At 44.2% G+C, this 16,838-nt stretch overlaps 1 protein-coding gene across 1 annotated transcript in view; it reads left to right on the top strand.

The window, feature by feature from the left end:
* PDCD11 (programmed cell death 11) overlaps window positions 1-16,838 on the top strand; it is a 41,741-nt gene that overhangs the window by 12,237 nt on the left and 12,666 nt on the right. The window contains exons 7-21 of the mRNA XM_007939877.2: window positions 1,116-1,223; window positions 2,135-2,341; window positions 2,779-2,903; window positions 3,085-3,145; window positions 3,531-3,677; window positions 4,817-5,068; window positions 6,674-6,814; window positions 7,314-7,505; window positions 8,703-8,873; window positions 9,015-9,234; window positions 10,942-11,091; window positions 11,534-11,649; window positions 13,263-13,804; window positions 14,863-14,925; window positions 15,760-15,868. Coding sequence (XP_007938068.1) covers window positions 1,116-1,223; window positions 2,135-2,341; window positions 2,779-2,903; window positions 3,085-3,145; window positions 3,531-3,677; window positions 4,817-5,068; window positions 6,674-6,814; window positions 7,314-7,505; window positions 8,703-8,873; window positions 9,015-9,234; window positions 10,942-11,091; window positions 11,534-11,649; window positions 13,263-13,804; window positions 14,863-14,925; window positions 15,760-15,868 — 2,604 coding nt within the window. The remainder of the gene's footprint in view (window positions 1-1,115; window positions 1,224-2,134; window positions 2,342-2,778; window positions 2,904-3,084; window positions 3,146-3,530; window positions 3,678-4,816; window positions 5,069-6,673; window positions 6,815-7,313; window positions 7,506-8,702; window positions 8,874-9,014; window positions 9,235-10,941; window positions 11,092-11,533; window positions 11,650-13,262; window positions 13,805-14,862; window positions 14,926-15,759; window positions 15,869-16,838) is intronic.

The following is a 16,838-nucleotide window of genomic DNA, read 5'->3' as shown; positions in this document are numbered from 1 at the left end:
TTTGGGGCCTTTGTCAAAGATCAGCTGACTATAGGTCGATGGATCTATTTCTGGGTTCTCAATTCTATTCCATTGGTCTATGCATCTGTCATTAAACTAATAGCAAGCAGTTTTGACTACTGTTCTAGCCTTCTTTTAGCCATCTTAACTGGGTCTGAAGTGGTAGCTCACTGGGCTGTGATTTGCATTTCCTTGATGACTAAAGATGTTGAGTATCTTTTCATGTGTTTAATAGCTGTATGTATCTCTTTGAAGAAATGCCTGTTTGAATCTTTTGGCCATTTTTAATTGGGTTATTTGTCTTTAATGTTGAGTTTGAAGAGTTCTTTACATATTCTGGATGATAGTCTCTTGTTCTTTGTCATTGATGTAGGCCTTCCCTGGCACTGTTCGATTTCTCCAGAAAGGATCTACTAATTTCCTCCCATGAGGCTGTAACCCTGACTGCCTGAATTCTAGGAGCTAGTTGGGAGAAAGGGATCGGAGGTCTTGCTGTGCTTTGAATCTGGTATAGTTTTCCTCGAAATGAATCTCTCATTTTTTGTGGAGATGGGAGAGGTCATAGGGTGAGGCAGAGGAGTGGCAATCTGACTACCTTATAATCTGATTTCAGTCACCTACCTACATCACCATTCTTTTGAGTTCCTTGTTATTTGCAGTTCCTTAGCTTTTTGGGGCTTTGTAGGGCAAATTGGTTTGGTTGTGGTTAGTATCTCCCTTTGGCAAGCATTTATGTTTAACTTCTTAATCTGAAAAAATAACCAAGTTTGCCACAGTTTATCCAAGCCGATGTCAGGCTGGCAATTCCCGAAGGACAGTTGTGCAAAGTGCACTCCACCTATTTAGAATCCTAGAGAGTAGGAGGATTGATGGTCTCTCTTATGCTGGAAGGGAGCTGAGTTTATTGAACAGAGAATCAGCCAGTTAACAATGACACTATTTTGCCAGTCAATTTTAATTGATAAGATTAGCTGGAGGAAAGAAGACACATAGTTATCAGGATAATGTGGCATTTAGTGTTTGGCCTTTGCAAGTGTAGTGTGAACAGTGTCTCACACATTCCTGGTTCCTTCAGAGATATGCTTTTCATAACCTCCTGTTCTGTTTTTGTCTAGGTGACTCCCCTTGGTCTTACGGTAAACTTCCTCTCATTCTTCACGGGTCTAGTTGACTTCATGCACCTGGAGCCCAAGAAGACTGGAACATATTTCTCAAACCAAGCGGTAAGAACTGTTGCACCTCTCTCTGTCTTTATTCCAGAGGGGTTTCAGTTAGCTGCCCAGGGTCATGGGTTATCTCCTGGGATTGAATGTATATGGGTGTGCAGAGAGGAGGTGGGGGGATAAAGATGTCTTAGAAGGAGTAGTTACCTTTGGGGACTGAGATTAGAGAAGTAGGTGAAAGGGAAGGCAATTTTTAGTTTTTACTTCATATTCTTCTTTATGGTTTTTTTTTGTGTGTGTGCATGTATGGTGAGACTTTTATAATTTAAAATATTTGGGAAGACTTTAACATAGGAGAATAAGATATATTTACATAGACAGATAGCTTTAAAAAGTATTATGGACCCAATTTTGAAGGGAAAAAGTATACATGGTTAAAATACTAGAAGATTATGCAACCAAGTCTTAATAGTGAGTAACTGTGGGTAATTTCCTATTCTTATTCATACATTTTAATTTTCTGCAGTGATTGTGTATATTTAGAAAGAAAATGCCAATATATGCCATTCAGAAAAATTTTCTTAACCCAAAAATTATTTCTTTCTGCTTCCCCACGACCTAATGATAACACTATTAACATTTTGGTTAACCTGTTTCTAGACATTTTTTCCTCCCAGTAGTAGTATTTGTGCACATGGTTGACACATTCTGATGGTATAACCGTGTGATCGGACCAGGCTTTTCCTGGAATGTTTCAGATGAGCCTCTGATCAGTAACTCTGCTCATTATTTACGTGTTGACACAGGGAGGCACAGTCTCTTTGGGGCATTTGAATTTTCCCCATGCTTCTTATTTACACAAGCTGATTTTTATGCTTATGTGCATAACCTGATTAGCACACAGGGAGTTGGCTCTAGGGTGTCTTACCTCCTTTGTGCCTCCTCTTCGTTCTTCCCTTTCCCTTGTCCAGGTAAAGGCCTGCATCCTCTGCATCCATCCTCAGACCAGAGTTGTGCGACTAAGCCTGCGCCCTGTCTTCCTGCAGCCTGGGCGCTCACTCACCCGGCTCTCCTGCCAGCACCTTGGAGCTGTGCTGGATGACGTTCCTGTCCATGGCTTTTTCAGCAAGGCTGGGGCCACTTTCAAACTGAAGGATGGGGCTCTTGCCTTTGCCCGGGTGAGGAGGTTACCGTGTTTGGTCAGGATCTTGTCATTACAAAGATTTTAGGACACCTGGGTCCTTGACTGCTTCTGTATTTTAAGCTTGTGTACCATAGGGTCTTGTAACTTATTAACTCCATTGTTGTAGCATAAAGCCAGTCATAGTACAACATAAATGAATGGCCTTGGCTGTGGTCCAGTAAAACTTTATTTATAGAAATAGATGCCAGACCATGGTGTGTAATTTACCAACCCCTGGTCTAGACTATTCTCTAACCTAATAGAGATTCTGTGATGGTGAAAAGTGATTTTTTTTTTTTTTTTTTTTAATTAGAGAAGTTACTCTAGCAGGCATTTTTGTAATAGGTGATAAACATTGAGTCATCTTGGAATGCTCTATTATTACTCTGATCTGTTGTTTCTGTTTATCCTTAATCACTTGGTACCTTGTAGTTCAGCCATCTCTCTGATTCTAAGAACATCTTCAAACCTGAGATCTTTAAGCCTGGAAACACTCATAAGTGTAGAATCATCGACTACAGCCCAATGGATGAATTGGCTTTGCTTTCTCTGCGGACGTAAGTCTGTTGGTAACATATGCTGGGGCAGTGGTGTGGTGTGCTCCTGCATGTAGACAAGATCACAGTCTCCCCTGATCCTGCTCTGTGAGGGTTCCCTGTCTTGACAGCATGGTTTTGGTAGCCCTGAATTTTGCCTCTGCCATAACTCATTTAATCTTGCATTTTCTTTTTGCTTTAGATCCATCATTCAAGCCCAGTACCTTAGATATTATGACATCAAACCAGGGGCAGTGGTAAAGGTAAGACCTCACACACATATAATTAGTTACTCCTCATCTTCAGACATTCTTCAGTTCACAGGTTAACTGTCAGCTCATTAGCTCTTGTGTTAACATATTTAAAGAAATATTCTTTGCCCTTTTGCCTGCTAGCTACAATTTCTTTCTCTTCCCTTGGATGACATATAATTAATTTTAAAGTAAAGTTTTATTGGTACCATCCAGAGGCAGTAGATCATAAATCCTGGGATTTGATGGTGGTTAGGAGGCCAGCTTAGAAGTTCTGTGGTAATGGAGTATTAGTAGGAAGGTTGGGTTTTGAAAGAGATAAGACATGCATTGCTGTAAGAAATGGAAGAAGGACCATTCTTGAGGCATTATGGCATCTTTTCTTTGGACTCCGCAGGGCACAGTGCTGACCATAAAGCCATATGGGATGCTGGTGAAGGTGGGCGAGCGAATCAGGGGCCTGGTACCTCCCATGCACCTGGCCGACATCCTGATGAAGAATCCAGAAAAGAAGTACCACATTGGTGATGAGGTCAAGTGTCGGGTAAGCCTCTTGAGCAATTTTGGCCAAGTGGGAAGAGAGCAGTGCTTCTCAGCTGGGGTTTTTGCTTTTTGCCACCAAACGAGCACTTCATATTTGCAGTGTGTCCAGTACTGTGCTTGGCATTGGGAAGAGAAAACTGGTTCCCTGATCTTGAGAATTATGTAATATAATTGGGAGTCAGAATATTCATACATGAGGGAAGAGCAAGCCAGTGTGTGACTTTTGCCACATGGTTTGGTGCAGACTGTCATGCTCTGGCTGTGTCTCAGAAAGGGGGCATGAGGGTAGCCTGGGCAGCAAGAATCACGCATAATGATATCAATAGGAAGTGCCGTGTGAAATGTATTCTGTGTGGGTTGCTCTGCTAGGCACATGACACTCATCATCTCTAATCTTTTCAAACAACCCTCTAAGGTAGGTATTGTTAGCCTCATTTTGCAGCTGGGAAATGACAGAGGCAGTTTTAATTCAGCTCTGTATGACAAGAATGCTTCTAGATTACTGGCAGAAGTAGGATCTCAACTACAAAAGATGAATAGGATTTGGAAGATTGGGGAGGAGCAGGGGGTATATTCCAGGCCCAGAAACAGCCCAAACAAAACTGCTGAAGGGAGCATGATTTATAATAAAGTATAGGGTCAAGAGATGCTTCACAGGGTTGTGAAGATTCATTGTGGTATATGGAGGAGTTTCTCCAAACTCAAGGAGGTGACCTTCTGAGGGATAATTGCATCTCTTAGTTTACAGCTAACAAATTACACTAGTGAGGTGGTTAGTTGCCTCCATCATTCATTCTGTTAGACTAGAGGCAAGGTCTTTTAGGAAGGAGCTAAGGCTGTGTAGAAAACATTGCAACACAACACTTTGGAGGTGCCCTAAGATAGTGAGTGCTGCAGGGGCCAAGAGGGAGAAGTTTCCAGTGACTTCTTGGAGGAAGAACATTTGAGATAGAGATTAATACTCTCTCGATGGTCATCCAGCAGGAGGTGTGGAGGATCTGCAAATGAGGATTCTCAGGGGAAGGAGAAGCAGGTTCTAGGGAAATGACCTATGGCCTTTGGGTTCAATGGGTTGCAGAGATAACTCAGTGGCTCTCATGATAACAGATAACTTGATGATGGCCAATATCTGTCCCCTAGGTTTTGTTGTGTGACCCTGAAGCCAAGAAATTAATGATGACCCTGAAGAAAACGCTGGTTGAATCCAAACTCCCTGCCATTACCTGCTATGCTGATGCCAAACCCAGTCTGCAGACACATGGCTTCATCTTCAGGGTTAAGGACTGTGGCTGTATTGTGAAGTTCTACAACGATGTGCAGGGTCTCGTGCCCAAGCATGAGCTGAGTGCTGAGTATATCCCTGCCCCGGAGACCGTCTTTTACCCTGGCCAGGTATCCCTTCCCCTGGAAAGGCCTCGTCCTTGGAAACCCATGAACACAGATTTGAAGGAGTAGGAAGGCTGCTTTTTTTTTTTTTTTTTCTTAAATTTTTATTGTTATTTGGGTGATAGTTTACAGAACAAATTCATTTTCCATACAGTAGTTCACACACACTTTGTCTCATGACATTGACTAAAATTTCCCTCAGTGCAACAGCTCTCTTCCCACCTCTTCCCTATAGTTACCTCTTCCCTGTGTCCTTCCTTCCCTCCCATGCACTCCTACCCCCTGAGCTGTCTCCCTGTGAATACACAGCTCTTCTATTCTCCCATGAATGATCTGCCCAAGGCGTCTATCTACCTAATGTAAATGTTCAGCTCATAGGCCGATCTTTAGTTTGGCAGGAAGCCACAGGAATGGGTTCAATTGAAGCCTGAAATGTAGCTTGAGGCTACAGTCTCAGGGGTTTTACCAGGCTTAATCAGACCAACAAACCTGGTCCTTTTTTTTTTTATGATTTTGAGTTTTGTTCTACATGGTTCTCCCTCTCTGTCCAGGCCACCATCTAGTTCTGGTCTCATAGTCATATAGGCTGAGGATCTCTTGGTATACCAGTCTCTTGGACTAATTGTTTCCATGCATCTTTGGTTTTCTTCAGTCTTCCTTGCTCTGGATGAAGAGAGACCCATCGTTGCATCTAGATGGTGCTTACAAGCTTTTAAGATCAAGCCTGGACATTTTTATGATTTTGAGTTTTGTTTCACATTTCCCCCGACTCTGTCCAGGACCTCTTATCAGAGTGGTCAGCAGTGGTAGGTGGGCACCATCTAGTTCTTCTGATTTTGGAGTTGTGGAGGCTGGGGTTCACGTGGTTCTTGAGTCCTTTGGACTAATTATTTTCTTGTGTTTTTGATTTTCTTCATTCTTCTTTGCTCTGGATGGGGAAGAGACTAATAGTTGCATCTTATGATGGCCACTTACAAGCTTTTAAGAACCCTAGTTGCTACTCATCAAAGTAGGATGTAGAACACTGTCTTTATGGACTATGTTATGTCAATTGACCCTAGTGTCCCCAAGACTATGGTCCTGAGCCTGGAAGGCTGCTTTTTAAGGAAACGAAGAAGAATGTGTGTGGGGCAGTGGGCCTGGGCTGTCTAAGTAGAGAGGATGAGGAACAGACCAGAGAGAGACCCTCAATGGGGGTTATGGAAGCTAGCAGTTTAATGGGCATAAGCCCATGATCCAGAAGATACCTGTCTTTACCTGTAATGAACTGGGGGTCTCTCAGATCTGAACTTTTTTTGAGGCCACTGTTACCACAAGAGGGCAGTACTGTAAAAATAATGAGTTTGGGCTTGTTCAGAAAAAAGTAATTTTAAAAATCTTTGGATTGTACCAAAAAATTGTTCATGTTTTCCTTTTGTCCAAAAGGCTCATCTGCAAGGATTCAGTGTCATTTTCAGTGCATTTCTTCTTTTCTTTCCTTTCGATTCTCATTCAAGGTCTTGGTGGATCTGTCTGCCAGGGCTGCCACAGAAATGTTGGAGGACATCCCACTCCTGGTCCTGAAGGGCTTACTGGGTAGAGTTAGCCAAGCCTGTGTGGATTTCTCCCCAGGTGGTGAAGGTTGCAGTGCTGAACTGTGAGCCAACCAAAGAGAGAATGCTCTTATCCTTCAAGCTGTTGAGTGATCCGGAAGCAAAGAAGGAACATGAGGGAGGGAGTCAGAAGAAAAGAAGAGCTGTTCATGTTGGGCAGGTACTTACCTAGACATCTCCAGACAAGCTATTTGCTCTCATAGTGGCAGAGAGAGGGGTACCACTGACACCTGGATGCTGGAATCCGTGGAGGGAAAGATAGAGGTAGCCAGATAAGATTCTAGGGCTGGAGGGGTTCTTGAGACAGGACCTCATACCTGTTCTTTCCTGTGTGCTAGGCCTAACGGAAGCTATTTACAGTATGGCTTTCTAGCAGTGCACTGCTGCCTTCTTTATAATCTGTTTCCTAGGGCTAACTGGCAGGTCTGAGGAACATGGGAGAGGAGTGATAACATAAGAGCCCACCAGTCGGCCTGGTATATATGTGCACACATACATATGTTGGCTTGTGCGTGGGGCTTTGGAAAGCTGTTTCCCTGATCTTGACCTCAGTGATTCCTGTTCCTGGAGTCTGATGTCTCTGAACTTTGCCAGGTCTAGACTAGGTTGCTTCCTGCTCAAAGTGACTGGTATTTTTTATCTTTCTCTTCCTTGGGCAGTTGGTAGATGTGAAGGTTGTGGAGAAGACCAAAGAAGGGCTGGAGGTGACTGTCCTTCCCCACAACATCCCTGCTCTCCTCCCTGTGCCTCACTTGTCAGACCATGTTGCCAACGGCCCGCTGCTGTATCACTGGCTTCAGGCTGGTGACACCCTCCATAGGGTCCTGTGTCTGCAGAGCGAGGGGCGTGTTGTATCCTTTATTGGCATCTGTGAAGTAGCAGAAGGTGGTGGGGGAGTCATGGGCCCTCAGGTGAGAAATTCCAGGCCAGGCTCTGCTCCTGTTTGGAAACCCGATGGCGGTAAAGGAGATCAGATATTTGACTGCAGAAATAACTCCACAGATCCAAACTAGTGACCAAGTCTGTGCTTTCCAGGCTATTCCCCTGGTGGGAGGTAAGAGCAGGGTTGAGGAAGTGCTGCCCGTAGATGCTAGTAGTAGGGTCAAATGAGCCAGAAATGCCACCAAAGAGTGGGAGCATAGTGGGAGCTCTTGTGCTGGGTGTTGGGGTGAGGTGGTGTGACATGCACGGCCCAGGGGGACACTCCCAGGAGCACCTCCTGCCTTCTGGGCCTCCAGTGCTTGCTCCTTGACTTGGAACAATTACTGTAGCCACTGCCCTCCTTCCCTCTCCCCTTCATCCCATCAAGAACATGGGGCTAAGAAGTATTTCCTTTGGTCTTCGTGTCAGCACTCTGAAAGAGGACGTGGCCATTTTTCTCATAAAATGTAAAGTAAAATCTCCGTAGAGTGGAGATAGGCAGAGCAGGTGAAGTGGGGTGGATCACTGTGAGGTGAGGACGCTGGAGGATTGTCATAGCTGATCCAGCTATCAAATCATGGATTGAGCCATTTCCTTTTTGCTTCCCTCTAGTAATCTGCAGGTGAGTTAGTAAGGAAAGGACTAAATGGTGATTCTGGAACTAGTGCTCAACACAATCACCTGGCGCACCTGTTTAAACACAGCTTGCTGGGCCCAGCCCCCAGAGTTTCTAATTCAGTAGTTTCTAATTCATGGTGCTGAAGGAGCCCTGGTGGCATAGTGGTGAAGCACACAGCTGCTACTGAAAGGTCAGTGGTACGAACCCACCAGCTGCTCTGCGGGAGAAAGATGTGGCAGTCAGCTTCCATAAAGATTTCAGCCTCGGAAACCCAGTGGGGCAGTTCTGCTCTTGTCCGTAGGGTTGCCGTGAGTTAGAATTGACTTGACAGCGAAGGGGTGTGGTGGTGCTTGAGAATTTGTGTTTCTAACAAGTTCCAGGTGATGCTGATGCTGCAGGTCTGGGGGCCACACGTCGAGAGTCCTTGTGGTTAGAGGTATGGAGTGGAGCTTGGAGATGGAAACAGCATCTGCCATTCCTGAAACATTCCTTGATGAAGTGCCACTAGGTCCTTTGTAGGAAGCCAGCCTTGGTCTCTGCAGTAGAAGGTGGCCAGGATCCCAAGAGCTTCTCAGAAATCCATCCTGGAATGCTTCTCATTGGGTTTGTGAAGAGCATCAAGGACTACGGAGTGTTCGTCCAGTTCCCCTCCGGTCTTAGTGGATTGGCCCCCAAAGCTGTAAGTTCAGCTGTACGCACACAGGCGCTTTTTCTTAGAGGCTCTCTGGAGAATAGAACAGGGTCATGAAACCTGGAGTTGGTGTGAAGGGGCAGGCTACTTCCTTTCCTTTGCCCATTTTCTGTTCATTGTTTGCTTCAGGTCGTGAGTGACAAATTTGTGACCTCCACAAGTGACCATTTTGTGGAGGGGCAGACTGTAGTTGCAAAGGTGACGAACGTGGATGAGGAGAAGCAGCGGATGCTGCTGTCGTTGCGGCTGTCGGACTGCACCCTCGGGGATGTGGCCACCACCAGCCTCCTCCTCCTGAGCCAGGGCCTGGAGGAGCTGCAGGGCGTGCGCAGCCTCATGAGGAACCGAGGTATGTGCCTCAGGGCCCTGTCTGGTGGGGCAGGAGGGCAGCGGAGGGGGGCTAGTGGGGAGGGTGTGCATAAATTGAGCCTGTCTGTTACGGGGATGACTTGTTGGGCTCCCCAAAATTTAAAAAAATAAATTTTTTTATAAACTTTTTTTTTCATGGAAGGGTAACATATGTAATATGCACAAACCATTGAGCGTACAGCTCAGTAAATCAAATGAACACCCCTGTTTACCACCCACATTAAGACAAAGATCTCCCAGTATCCCAGACATTGTCCTGATTCCTCTCCTAGTCCAGAATCCACATTTCCCTGACTTCTCTGGCCTCAGGTTTGCATTTGTAGTGAATTCATTCACTACATTAATTACTTGTCATTCTTTCATTTAAAAAATATTTTTATTGGATGATAAAATGGAACAGGAACGTTCTAGAGGGGTAATTATTCTGACTCTCTCAGACTGAATCGTTATTTAGGCTTGTTGGAACCCTAATGGGGATTTGAGAGTAAGAGGCTTGAGAGGGTCAATTCTAAATAAAAAGAATGAAAATTCAGAAACTAAAGGAGAGTTTTTGTTTCTGATATTTGTTGGCTGTTCTCACAGGTGGTGGCCAGGTAGGAGCAGCAAGGGACATGAGTCTCTTGTCTCTGGCAGGAGTTTTTATGGATTCTGGATATTTTTTTTTTTTTTTTTTTAAATTCATGAGACAAAGTTTACGAGATGAAATGCTATGTCAAAATGGAAAACGTGTGGACTTCAGAGCACCTAACAATGACAACAAAATTCAAAGGCATAGATTCTTTCTACTTTCTTTTTTTTTTAATTTTGATTGTGATTTGGGTGAAAGTTCACAAGCAAAGTCACTCTCCATACAGCAGCTCACATACACTTTGTCTCATGACATTGACTGCAATTTCCTACAGTGCAACAGCTTTCCTCCCACTTCCTCCCCATAGTTACCTCTTCCTGTGTCCTTGCCTCCCATGCACTCCTGTCCCCTGAGCTGTCTCCCTGTGCATACACAGCCCTTTTATTCTCCCATGATTGATCTCTCCAAGGAGTGTATCTACCTAATGTAAATGTTCAGCTCATATGCCTACCTTTTGTTTGGCTGGAAGCCACAGGAGTGGGTTCAGTTCCAGAGCTGAAGGGCGGCTAGGGGCTATAGTCTCAGGGGTTCCATCAGGCTCTATCAGATCAGCAAACCTGGTCCTTTTTTTTTTTTAATGCGTTTGAGTTTTATTCCACATTGTTCTTCCACTCTATCTAGGATCTCCTACATAGATTTCTCTCTCCGAGGGGTTGACAGTGGTAGCCAGGCACTATCTAGTTCTTCTGGTCTCAAAGTCATACAGACTGAGGATTGCATGGTGTACCAGTCGACTGGACTAATTGTTTCCATGAATCTTTGGTTTTCTTCATTCGTCTTTGCTCTGGATGAGGCGAGACCTGTCATTGCATCTAGATGGCTGCTTGCAAGCTTTTAAGATCCCAGTCGTTACTTGCCAAAGTAGGATGTGGAACAATGTTTTGGGTAGTATGTTATGCCAATTGAGCTGGATTTGATACTGGACATTTTTGCAATAAGTGATTTTACCTGGACAGCATTCCACAGCCCTGTTGTCCTTCATGGTGACAATATACTTGAAAGGAATGGTAAGAATGTTATTTCTCTTAGTAATCTTGTTCCTTTGGGTCTGTCTGACAGACTCTGTGTTGATCCAGACACTAGCTGAGATGACCCCAGGAATGGTCCTTGACCTAGAGGTGCAAGAGGTGTTGGAAGATGGCTCTGTGGTGTTCAGTGGGGGCCCAGTGCCAGGCCTGGTCCTGAAAGCCAGCAGATATCATCGGGCAGGTGAGTGTTGACGGCTTCTGTCTGCCCATCATGGTTAGTGGGGGAACCCATTGCCCATTGCTCCCTCTTCTGGAAACAGGATTTAAAAATACATAGAAATTATTGGTATGCCAACGGGGATGTAAATCAAGACAACTGACAACATTCTAAAGAGAGTTTACGTATGAATTCTTTTACTGTCATAATTAAATAAAGCAAGGTTTTTATATATTAGGTTGTATGAAGTAGGGTTGACCTGAGTTTGAAGCATGGAAAATAGTCCTGGGTCTCCCTAGCTGTGGTTCACATAGACCCAGGACATATGTCCTCTTTCCTTTCTTGGAAAAGCCTAAGGGCTTGCAAGACTTTTGGAGATAGCACCAGTACCCAGGAAGGATGCTGGCTGTCCTTCCTTACCCTGCCCCAGCAGGATGATAATGCTGTGTTTGGTTCTGCATCGCAGGGCAGGAGGTGGAGTCTGGGCAGAGAAAGAAGGCTGTCGTCTTAAATGTTGACATGTTAGAGTTGGAAGTGCACGTTTCCCTTTGCCAGGACTTGGTGAATAAAAAACTTAAAAAGGTAACTTGCTCATGACTTCCATTTTTCCATTTCCCCGCTCTCACATTACACCCGTTGCACAGCATGTGCTTGGCTCAAATGCTTGCAGGTATGGTCACCCTATGCCTGGATTTGTCCATGACAGTCTCAGTTTGTGCCTCTTGTCCTGGTGTGGTTACTGATTTAGGCTCTGGAGCACATGATCAGTTATGTGGCCGCTCTTTCTTTAGGGCCAACCAGGTACTGTAAATGGGTGAAGTAGGCAGATAATTTAGGGAGTGGGAGTAATAGGACTCTGTTGGGCTGGAGACAACCTGGAGGGGCAGAGGCTACTCTGCTTCATCTGGGTGTTGCCAGGTGGGAATATATGGGTCCAGTGTTGCTAAGGCTTTTTTTTTTTTTAATTTTTCTTGTGATTTGGGTGAAAGTTTACAGAGCAAATGCATTTTCCATATAGCAGCTCACATATACTTTGTCTCATGTCATTGACTACAATTTCCCACAATGCAACAGCTCCCCTCCCACTTCCTCCCCCTAGTTACCTCTTCCCTGTGTCCTTCCCTCCCATGCATTCCTGCACCCAGAGCCATCTCCTTGTGCATTAACAGCCCTTCTTTCTCCCATGATTGATCTCTCCAAGGAGTATATCTACCTAATGTAAATGTTCAGCTCGTATGTCTGTCTTTTGTTTGGCTGTAAGGGCTTTGCTTTTTAGGAGAAGGCAGAATTTTCTTTTTAAGTATTTTGATTTTATAAAATTGGAAATGATATTATTTATAATTTATTGTTGTTGAGAATGTACACAGCAGAATAGGAAACTATTTTTTTTTTTTTTTTTAGAAGAAACAATGTATGTACCAGACAAAACCTGTTTGCAAGTGGTTCTGACCTACAGGCTACTTCTGATCCACATCCTCTCCTATCTTGCCTTCTGTGTCCTTTTGTGTATAGAAGAGAGGCTTTGAGGAAAATCTCAAAATCAGTAGTATTTTTCTCTGGGTGATGGATGTATTTGATCATCATCTAACGCACTTACTAATCACCAAATTGCACAGCATATGGTACAGGAAATTATGTAGATATGATCCTTAGTTTCTGGTTTTTCAAGAGAAACAGAATAGAAAACAATACTAATCTCTCAGAATTTGGATTTGTGGGGGAAGATAGGCTTAGTGCCTTGTACCCAGTACATTCTCAGCAATGACTCTATTTGTTGACTGATTGAAAGAGTAGAAAATCAGGTGGAGAACTATAAGACAAAGTCAGGAACCACAGGGTCTCAAAGCTGGGGAGCTTCTAGAAGTCACCGGGCTGTGCGTCAGAATCACTGAGATACCTCTTGAAATTCTGATTCACTTGTTCTACGACAGGGCCTAGGAATCTAAAGTAAAAACAAACTTCTGATGATTTTTGATATGGAGCTGTAAGTTTACTCAAGCCACTTCAGTTTATAGAAGAGGAAAGCTAGGTCTAATTAGGGAGTGAAGAGTAGTTTATTGTAGCTCAGACCAGCTTTGGGTCCCTTGGACTCCAGAGGGTTTCCCTGAGTTTCCCCATCACTGGTCCAGTGGGGCCATGAACGAGTGACCATGTTCTCTAAGGAAGGTGGGAATGGTGGGTTTTCTGTTTTCCAGCTGAAGAAAGGCAGTGAGCACCAAGCAACTGTGCAGCACTTGGAGGAGTCCTTTGCCATTGCCTCCTTGGTAGAGACTGGCCACCTGGCAGTTTTCTCCCTGACCTCTCACCTCAACGACACCTTCCGCTTTGAGTCAGAGAAGTTACAGGTGGGACAAGGTGTCTCCTTAACCCTCAGAACCACACAACCAGGAGTGACTGGTCTTCTTTTGGCTGTTGAGGGTCCAGCTGCTAAGAGGACCATGAGACAGACCCGGAAAGAGTCTGAGACAGTGGATGAAGATGAGGAAACGGATCCAACTCTGGTTGTAGGGACTGTAAAGAAGCACACCCTCTCCATTGGGGACATGGTCACAGGAACTGTCAAGTCCATTAAGGCCACCCATGTGGTTGTGACCCTGGAAGATGGTGTCATTGGCTGTATCCATGCCTCTCACATTCTAGATGATGTTCCAGTGGGGACCTCTCCTACTAGCAAGCTGAAAATTGGGAAGACAGTCACTGCCCGGGTGATTGGTGGGCGAGACGTGAAGACATTCAAGTATGGAGGCTTTGTGGGGGTGGGCTGTGGAAATTGGTCAGCTTCAGGCTTTGAGGGGAAATATTGTAATGGTAGGAGAGGAATGAGAACATAGGCAGATTCCAAAAAGTTGTGTGTAAATCACATTCTTTGACAATAGATGCTTACCAAAGAATATTATTTTATGATTCTTTTTAAAATGGAATGTAGTATAGTGGTTAAGAACATAGGTTAAGAGTCAGACGTGGGTTTGAATTTCAAATTTGCCTCTTAAAATTATGTGATCGTGTGCTCATAATTAACTCTAAGTTGTATTTTCCTAACATAGTGACCTCTCCTTGGGTTTTCAAGGTGGTATCACTATGGAAGTAGATTGCCCAACCTTCCTTCCGAGGAGTGGCTAGTGGGTTTGAACGGCCAGCCTTCTGGTCAGCAGTCAAATGCCTTAGGCACTATGCCACCAGAACTCCTGGAATTAGTATAGTAACACTAGTAGTTGTGACTGTCTTGTAGGGTCATTGCAAAGATTGAAAGAGAACATGTATCTTAAAATGTGCCTGTTGAGTTGCCTGGTATGTGCTTATTGCTTAGTATCCATTAGCAGTTATTATAATCTGTCCTCAACTACATTCCTTAGTTCCTTTAAATCTAGTTACAACATGCATTATTGCAGAAGAAATTCTTGATGTAACAGAAAAAAAAGACTTCAAAGTGGCCAATATTGCATATTAACTTCAGTCACTAATGGTGTGATCTTCAGTAAGGCATTTATTTTCTCTAGACCTGTTTCTTCATCTTTAAATGAAAATTTAGAGTATATAATCTGTAAGGAACAGTGTTTTCAAGGTCTAATATGACATTCCTGAAAGATCAGTTGAATCAACTTCTTAATGTTTAGTGCAAAGAACGGGAATGGAAACCCTCAGGCACATCTCCTGGCCATTGGGTAGTGTTGTGACGGAGCAGGGTGGTTTTCCTCAGCAAGTTTGGCTGGGGGTGGAGTAGAGAGAAGCCCTTGTCTCCACCTTACAGTGTTGTTGAGAATAATGCAAATAACTTGATCTTGTTTATTTCTCCAGGTTTCTCCCAATAAGTCACCCCAGATTTATTCGAACCATCCCAGAACTGAGTGTTCGACCAAGGTGAGGACACCACCAGCAGTGTGGTCTCATGAGAAGAGACCAGGCCTTGGAATAGGAAGCCTCCAGTCTAGTCTTGATTTGGCCAGTGTTGTGACTTATTTCAACTCTCTATGTTCAAATTGTCTTACTTTTTTAATCAGGATAGTTCTTGTGACTGGTTAGAGGAATTACCTGAAAATTAAAAGCTTCATATAGAGTTTAAGTATCACTGTAAAGGCTGATTACAGCTGTTTGTCAGCATCTACTAAAGAGAAACATTTCTGCTCTCAACCCGGTTTTCTAGAACTCAGTAATTCCCTAACTGAATAACACATAGCCAAGAATAGCTGTTCTTTCAGTGTGAACTACCTCCTGGTCACTGGAGGCTGAGCTGGCATTTTAGATGTGCTCTGAGGGATTGTGTAGAGAGGAGTGTGTCATGAGGGATTCTATGTAGGGGAGAAGTCAGTATTTCCATGTAGTAGATCCAGTTTGACTGGGGTCATTTTTTCATCGTGCTTGTCAGGCTTTTGTGTCTAGGGATGCTATGGAAGGGCCTTCAAGGTAACTTCCAGAGGGTAAGCTTTGGTCCATGTCTTGAAGGGATCAGAATAAAAATGGATTATTTCTAAGAAAGACAGACCCCAGGGCTGGGGTCATTTGTCCAGTCATGGGCAGCTAGCTTCATTCACCGATGCTTGTCAGTGTCAAGAGCGAGGAAACATGAGTAGATGGACCTATGGATCAGACTGCTTTATATCTTCTGAAAAAATCACCACTTGTGGGGAGATGGATTGAAACCAGAAGCCTTGTCCAGAGCTTGGTTACCTCTTTTCTTTGCCTTTCTGCCAACAGTGAACTGGAGAAGGATGGCCACACTGCTCTCAACACTCACTCTGTTAGTCCCTCGGAGAAGATTAAACAGTACCAGGTTGGCCAGACCGTGACTTGCTTTCTGAAGAGGGTGAGTAGCACACACCTTGCTTCTTTCAGAAGAAAAGGGGGAGAGACTGGAGACAAAGGCCATTAGCACTGGGCACCTGAGTCTTCTGCTACCACGCTGGGTCTGTGGGAGATGATACGCAGTCTCTTCTCCTAGGAAACTTCTGGTCTCACTGGGCAGCTAAAGTTACGGCTTATAAAACAATTAACAAGCAACTCCAAATTCAACATGTTTGGATTTTAAACTAAACCCAAGTTACTTTAAGTTTATAAAAGGAGAGGAAAATGTATCATAGGACAAGACTTAAAATTAATGCAGTACTGGATTTTAGATTCTTACCTTTCATAAAAGGAGCCCTGGTCCCTGGTGGTGCAAACAGTTAGGTGCTAGGCTACTAGCTGAAAGGTTGGTGGTTTGAACCTACCCGGTGGCTCCATGGGAGAAAGACCTGGTGATCTGTTTTCATAAAGATTACAGCCAAGAAAACCCCATGGGGCAGTTCTGCTCCGTCACATGGGGTCACAATGAGTCGAAAATGGACTCTGTAGCACTGAAAAACAATACCTTTCATAAAGTTCAGCTTCAGTGCAAAGCAGTAAGCACTTGGATGCTGGAGTGTGCACTCTAACCCTAAGTGGAAGCAGTCGGTGTGGACTGTGCAGGTTGGAATGTCTGATGTCACACTGGGCATGATCTCGGGGGATAACTCCTCTTTGTGGTCAGATTTTTCTCCTGTAGACATCTGTCACAGCATGTTGCTGATGCTTGAGTCCTGTAGACATCTCCCGATTTCTTAGAGGGCTTTTAAGGCTCCTTGTTATCTGACATCATGCACCTTGTGCACCAGTCACCCAGAGTACCTTTTGTACCTTCTTTTGTCTTTCATTCACTGCTTGCCACACCTGGAATAGCCTGCGTACCCTTCAGGGTTCAGCACAGATCCTGTCATTAGCTCTTACATATTTTTACAGCATGTTGAACCTCCTACCCA

This window comes from Orycteropus afer, unplaced genomic scaffold (assembly GCF_000298275.1).
Source record: "Orycteropus afer afer isolate SDZICR_OR568_19922 unplaced genomic scaffold, OryAfe1.0 scaffold00064, whole genome shotgun sequence".
Taxonomy (NCBI): domain Eukaryota; kingdom Metazoa; phylum Chordata; class Mammalia; order Tubulidentata; family Orycteropodidae; genus Orycteropus; species Orycteropus afer.
Note: the sequence above shows the minus strand (reverse complement) of the source record. Positions and strands in the feature narration are given on the sequence as shown.